This window comes from Colobus angolensis, unplaced genomic scaffold, assembly GCF_000951035.1.
Source record: "Colobus angolensis palliatus isolate OR3802 unplaced genomic scaffold, Cang.pa_1.0 Scaffold62, whole genome shotgun sequence".
Lineage (NCBI taxonomy): Eukaryota > Metazoa > Chordata > Mammalia > Primates > Cercopithecidae > Colobus > Colobus angolensis.
This window is the reverse complement of record NW_012119821.1, coordinates 665,849-672,729: the sequence shown is the minus strand read 5'-3', so window position 1 is coordinate 672,729 and position 6,881 is coordinate 665,849. Positions and strand designations below refer to the sequence as shown.

At 40.5% G+C, this 6,881-nt stretch overlaps 1 protein-coding gene across 1 annotated transcript in view; it reads left to right on the top strand.

The window, feature by feature from the left end:
- Window positions 1–30: 30 nt before the first annotated feature.
- The window catches only part of MCC (mutated in colorectal cancers), a 471,854-nt gene continuing 465,003 nt past the window's right edge, over window positions 31–6,881 (top strand). Inside the window, exon 1 of the mRNA XM_011963646.1 lies at window positions 31–119. Coding sequence (XP_011819036.1) covers window positions 67–119 — 53 coding nt within the window. The 5' untranslated portion in view covers window positions 31–66. The remainder of the gene's footprint in view (window positions 120–6,881) is intronic.

Here is a 6,881-nt window from a genome sequence, read left to right as displayed (position 1 = left end):
GCCAGCAGCGGCGGCGGCGGCGGCGGCGGCAGCAGCGACACGTCCAGTACGGGCGAGGAGGAGAGGATGCGGCGCCTCTTTCAGACATGCGACGGCGACGGGGACGGACACATCAGCAGGTACGCGGGGAGGTACGAGGAAAACGACTGGGGCGAGATCACCGGTCCGCGCGCCCTTGACCCCTGATCTGCCCCTTCGCCCCAACTTGCGGCAAGTTGCTCGGAAGCTCGCGGGAAAAGTTGGCCGCGACTCCGAGAGCGCGTAGCCGGCTCGGCCACCAAGGCCAAGGGGCTGCTCTGTTCGCCTCGCAGGGGTGCCGGTTGGTCCAACTTTTCCCAGCGCTGTCTTTGTCTAGGCGTTAGGAGACATCGCCTTCGGATGCGCGCTCTTCTTCCCGGGCTCGGAGTGTTCTTCCCAGTGGGGAAAGGAGTTCTGGCCCCTGATCCCAAGGGGCAGGGGCTGCCCAACAGCCTCGGGGTCCTGGGCATCAAGACGCTGCGGCACAGGGCAGCGATCTGGTAGGCGGCTCGGTGGACAGCCTGGGGCCGCAGCGGGAGGAGATGCGCTAAGCGACAGCCTCGGACATGAAAATAACCTGCGAAGAACTTTCTTATGCCGCAGAACCCATGAATTCCAAACTTCAGAGCCCGAAGAATGGGCGTCGTTTGCCACCCAGTACTGATTTAAACGCGCTAGCCTGAGGGGAGCGAAGCGCTCAGGAGCAAACTGGGGCTAGACCCGACTCCTACCGGCTCCGTGCGCTGACCAGGTGAGCCTCGGGGGTGGCTCCGGGCGCCTCTGCGCCTCCACTCACAAACTTTGGGGTGTTTGCTTCGGATCCCCCACACCTCCTACAGGGGCGGTATTTAAGCTTCGTGCCTCCCGGCTTGGCCAGATAATTACTTCTGCCCAGATTTGTGTCGTTTAGACTCGCGTGGTGAAGAAGGCAATCGCAACAGTTTCTGGTATGCTTCTATGGAAAGGTTGACACCGGACACCGAAGACTTGGTATCCGTGGAAATTTGAATTGCCTCGGATGAAGGAGCAGCCCAAGTTGTGCATTACATGTTTCTTTAGTCTTTGTCTTGGTGATGGTAAAGATCGTTTCTGAAAATCCGGGCTGCTTCCTGATTGTCCCTGCCTACCTTAAAAGGAAAGAGTATGGAATTTTTCCCTTAAAATTTAGAAAGCTCTCCGAAACAGGTAATTTAACATGTAAGAATTTGCAATTACAAAAAAAAAAAAAAAATTATTTGGGACTCAACGCAATTTTGATCATTCTTAGGTGAATTTTTATTACTTTCCTAAAGTTTTACTGAGAAACATTAGAAAGATATCAGAAAACTTGATGGAGTAATTCTGTTCGGAAATGAAAATAATATGTAACTCTGATTAACTCTACGCAAATTTCTATCTGGAAATCGTTACTTATTTTGGTTCTGGGATTTAAAAAATATTTCATTACATAGTTTTCCTTTCTGTTGTTTTCCTACTTGAAAGGTTATTATCTCATTGGCAATAATAAAAGCAAACTCCATTCAGCTTTGGATGCATTATTTTATTTTTATTTTTATTTTTTTAGACAGAATCTCGCTCTATCACCCAGGCTGGAGTGCAGTGGCGTGGTCTTGGCTCACTGCAACCTCCGCCTCCTGGTTCAAGAGATTCTCCTGCCTCAGCCTCCCAAGTAGCTGGGATTACAGGTGCCCACCACCATTCCCAGCTACTTTTTGTATTTTTAGTAGAGAAGGGGCTTCACCATTTGACCAGGCTGGTCTCGAACTTATGACCTCAAGTGATCCACCTGCCTTGGCCTCCCGAAGTGCTGAGATTACAGGCCTGAGCCACCGCTCCCGGCATGGATGCAAAAAAGTTTAATTTCACATGGGCAAGAGTGCATATAGAAAACTAGCAGCGTGCTATCCTTTTCTACTTTGGCCCATTAATATATTGCTTTATCTGAACTACACTTTCTGTATAAATGCTCACATTATTTTTGGTGATTCTACCCTGGAGGATAATGAATTCTGTAAGCATAATTTGAGTAAAGCGGGTGGTGATGAAAAAGCCGTTTTGGATTGGAGTAGAAACTGGCTGGGGCAAAAGTGGAAAAAGTTGTTAACATTCCTTGAGCCGCGTTACTTTAACGTGTCTGCTTAAAAGTTTCAAGGTATGTGTAGTAATGAACCCTAAATCATAACTTTAACTGTGGGTGGAGCTGCCCTGGGAATTATGCTGTGGCAGAATTGCCATGTAGGAGAAGTTTAGGGATGGCAACATAGAGCAACAAGGAACTTGTCTGGAAGTGTGTTTACGTAGTAAGCACAGTTTTACCTGGAATTTATGTTTATGTGGTATGACTTGGGGAGTGGGGCTAATGAAGGTAAGGGGCATGAAATGACTCCCTCTCTGAAGCCACTTTTCTGTGCTGCTTTCATTTAATGACCTATACTTACCACTCTGTAGTGGGTGATATGGTTTGGAGGGTTGTGCATTTCCTGTTTTATCAGACATAGAGTTGGACTTTTTACATTAAAACCTTGGATTCATCCAAAGACAATAAATTTATGTTCATGGTGGACAGCTGTACCTGTTAGGATTTCAGATGACTATATGTCATCACAGTAACCTAACCACAGTCAAATAAGGGTTGGCTTTGTCACCTTGTAGAAATCTGGAGGTAGGCTATCTAGATTGGGGCAGCAGCTCTGCAGTGGTGTCAGTCCCCAGCTATGTTCTACCTTTCTCCAACACCGTTTTTCACATAAAGCATTCATCCTCATGGTTATCTCATAGTCCAAAGATGATTGCCCTGTTTCCCTCCTCATTCCCAAATTCTAGGGAAGAAGATGTAAAAGAAAGTGAAAATAAGTGGTTCCTATATCGTTAAAGCAGAACTTTCCCAAATCCCTTAATTGGCATCTTACTGGTCAAACTACATCACTTAACCATGTCTACTTCAGTAGGGTCTGAGGAAGCATATAATTCAACTAGGCACATTACCTCCTAAACAAAATCTGGGTTCTCTTACTAAGAGCAGGAAATAGATATTGGGTGGGCAGGTAGCAGTTAATACCTATAATAAACCCCCAACTCCCCTAATAATCCACATTCAACTGTATTTGCTCTGGTCCTCTGCCTAACCCTCATTCTAAACAGGAGTAGGCTGGAAATCTTAAGTTTTGGGGAAGGATAAGTGGAAGAGAAACTGGGCCATGAGGGGAAATGTCAGGGAGGTAAGGGGTGACGCTTTGTGCTTTCAGTATTCTCTTGGCCCAGTCTTCCCATCAGGCTGACAAAAAGGCATCAACTACCTAGATTCTTGGAATTGCTGCTTCTGCCAAGGAACTTTAGCCTGTAAAAGGGACCCAGAATCATCCCCATCAATAGTTAAGGTGGAACAGAAAGCTATGATCAAGTGGCTCCAAACTGTGGCTGGGACCCTGCTGAATTTGGGCAGCACAGTGAGACCACTGTAAGTGCTTTCAGTGGTCATTAACCTTACAATGACTTTTAACATATTTTATGGTACTGGATTTTTTGGACCCTGTATATCATATTATAGAAGGTGGTGGAGGTTACTCTATTTGTTGAAATTATTTCTCCTTGGAATTTTAAAGCTTTTTGTTTTTACCGTTCAATATAAGAAACTGTTTATGTTGAACATATCTTTGACAAATGTTGAAAGCCAGCACTTAACATTTTTGAGTTCCCAAGTCTCAGCTCAAACATTGATGCCTTAGAGAGAGCTTCCCTGACCACTATATCAAAATAGGTTTGCTTTATCCTGCCATTATTGTCCATCATAGTACTGATTGCTTTCTTTCAAAGTGCCCTTTACAACTTATAATTCCTTTTCTGTTTGCTACTTTGCCTGTTTATTGTCGTTCTCTCACTAAATGTAGGCTTCCTGAGGGCGGAAATCATGCCTGTTTTCTTAAAAACAGTATGCTCAGTACTTAGCATAGTGTCTGCCATGTAGCACACAGTCAGCAAATTCCGATGAAAATGTGACCGAGAATAAACAGTGGTATGTTCATGTATATTGGAAAATGTTTCAAGCATTTTCTATTTTCCATGTCTATGTAATATTTTAAATATGTATATTTTTAACTTTTATTTTAAATTCAGGGGTACATGTGCAGGTTTGTTACATAGGTAAACTTGTGTCGCGGGGGTTTGTTGTACAGATTATTTCATCACCCATGCCTAGTACCCAGTAGTTACGGGTACTAAGCCTAGTGCCCACTAGTTATGGGTACCAAGCCTAGTACCCATTAGTTATTTTTCCTGATCCTCCCCCTCCTCCCAATTTCCACCCTCTGATAGGCCCCAGTGCATGTTGTTCCACTCTATGTGTCCACGTGTTCTCACCATTTAGCTCCCACTTATATGTGAGACCAGGTGATGTTCGGTTTTCTGTTCCTGTGTTAATTGGCTAAGGGTAATGGCCTCCAGCCCCATCCACGTCCCTGCAAAGGACGGGATCTAGTTCTTTTTTATGACTGTGTAGTATTCCATGGTGTATACGTACCACACTTTTTTATGACTGTGTAGTATTCCATGGTGTATGTGTACCACACTTTTTTATGACTGTGTAGTATTCCATGGTGTATACGTACCACACTTTCTTTGTCATCTATCATCGATGCGCATTTAGGTTGAGTCCATGTCTTTACTATTGTGAACAGTACTGCAGTGAACATACAGGTGCATGTGTCTTTATAATACAACAATTTATGTTCCTTTGAGTATATATCTAGTAATGGGACTGCTGGGTTGAATGGTATTTCTGTCTTCAGGTCTTTGAGGATATGTGTATATTTTATTAAAGGTATTTTTTCTTTAAAAATAACTTCTTTTGGGTTATATAAAAGATACTCTTGTTGTGGAAAATTTGGAAAAATATGGAAATATACAAAAATAAAATCAAAATTATCTCTAATCCCATAACCAAGGGATATTATTTCTATTTTCCCAGTGATAATATTTGCATCATGCCATTCCTCTATGGGTACATTAAAAATGATTGGATAAATGGAAAAAATCACATGTTCATGGATGGGAAAACTTAAGATTGTTAAGATGGCAATACTTCCCAAACTGATTTACAGAATCAATGTAATCCTTCTCAGAATACCAGCTGCTGTTTTTTTTTGCAGAAATTGATGAATAGATCTAAAAATTCATTAGGAAACTCAAAAGACCCAGAAGAGTCAAAACAATCTTGAAAAAGAACAAAGTTGGAGGATTCATGCTTTCTAATTTCAAAACTTGCTCCAAAGTGACAGTAATTAAGATAGTATGGTACTAGCATAATGATAGACAAATAGGTCAATGGAATATAATTGAAAATCCAGGGATAAACCTACATATTCATGTCAATTGTTTTTCAACAAAAGCACCAAGATTAAGAATGCCAAGGTCAAGGGTAAAATGGGGGAGAAAAAATCGTCTTTTGAGAAATGATACTGGGACAACCGGATAGTCATATATAAAAGAATGAAATTGGACACTTTCCTCACACCGTCTACAAAAATCAACTCAAAATGTATCAAAAACTTAAATATAAGAACTAAAACTATTAAACTCTTAGAAGAAAGAAATAGAGCTAAATCTTTGTGAACTTCAATTTGGCAATGGATTCTTACATGTGACACCAAAAGCACAAGCTACAAAAGAAAAAATTGATAAATTGGGCTTCTGCAAATTTTTTAAGTTTATGCTTCAAAAAACACTATCAAAAGAGTGAAAGCTGCAGAATGGGAGAAAATATTTACAAATTGTACATCTGATAAAGGACTAGTATTTAGAATTTATAAAGAACACAATAATAAAAAGAAAAATAACTCAATTTAAAAATGGACAAAGGATCTGAATAGACATTTCTCCAAGGAAGACATACACATAGCCAATATGCACATGAAAAGATAGGTGTTCAACGTCATTAACCACTAGGGAAATGCAAATCAAAACTACCATGGGATTCTACTTTACACCCACTAGGAAGACTATAATAAAAAAGTCAGAAAATAGTAAGTGTTGACAAGGATGTAAAGAAACCAGAACCCTTATATATTGCTGATAGCAATGTGAAATGATGCAGCTACTCTGGAAAACACTCTAGCAATTCCTCTAAAACATAGACATAGAATTGGTGTATAACCCCAGCAATGCCACTCCTAGATATACAACTAAGAGAACTGAAAATAAATGTCCACCCAAAAACATAAATGAATGTTCATAACAATATTATTTATAATAGTCAAAAGATGTACCCAAATGTTCATCATCTGATGAATGAATAAACAAGATGTGATGTATCCATATAATGGAATATTTTTCAGCCATCAAAAAGAATGAGGTACTAATACATGTTACAACAAGGATGAACCTTGAAAACATTAATGCTAAGTGAAATAAGCCAGTCACAAAAGGCTACATGTCATATTATTTCATTTATGTGAAATGTCTAGAGTAAACAGTTTTATAGAGATAGAAAGTGGATTAGTGGTTACTCAGGTTTGTGGGTAATGGGAAGAATAGATGAATGAGAGCTAAAGAGTATAGGATTTCTTGTTTTGAAATGATAAAAGTGTTCTAAAATTGATTTTGGTAATAGTTTTACAGCTCTGTGAATATAGTAAAAAACAATGGGTGAACATTATGGTATGTGAATTATATAACTCAACAAAGCTGTTAAAAATATTTATTATTTATTTATTTATTTTGCCCTCATTTCTTTTTTTTTTAATACTTTAAGTTCTAGGGTACATGTGCACAACGTGCAGGTTTGATACATATGTATACATGTGCCATGTTGATGTGCTGTACCCATTAACTCATCATTTACATTAGGTATATCTCCTAAGGGTGTCCCT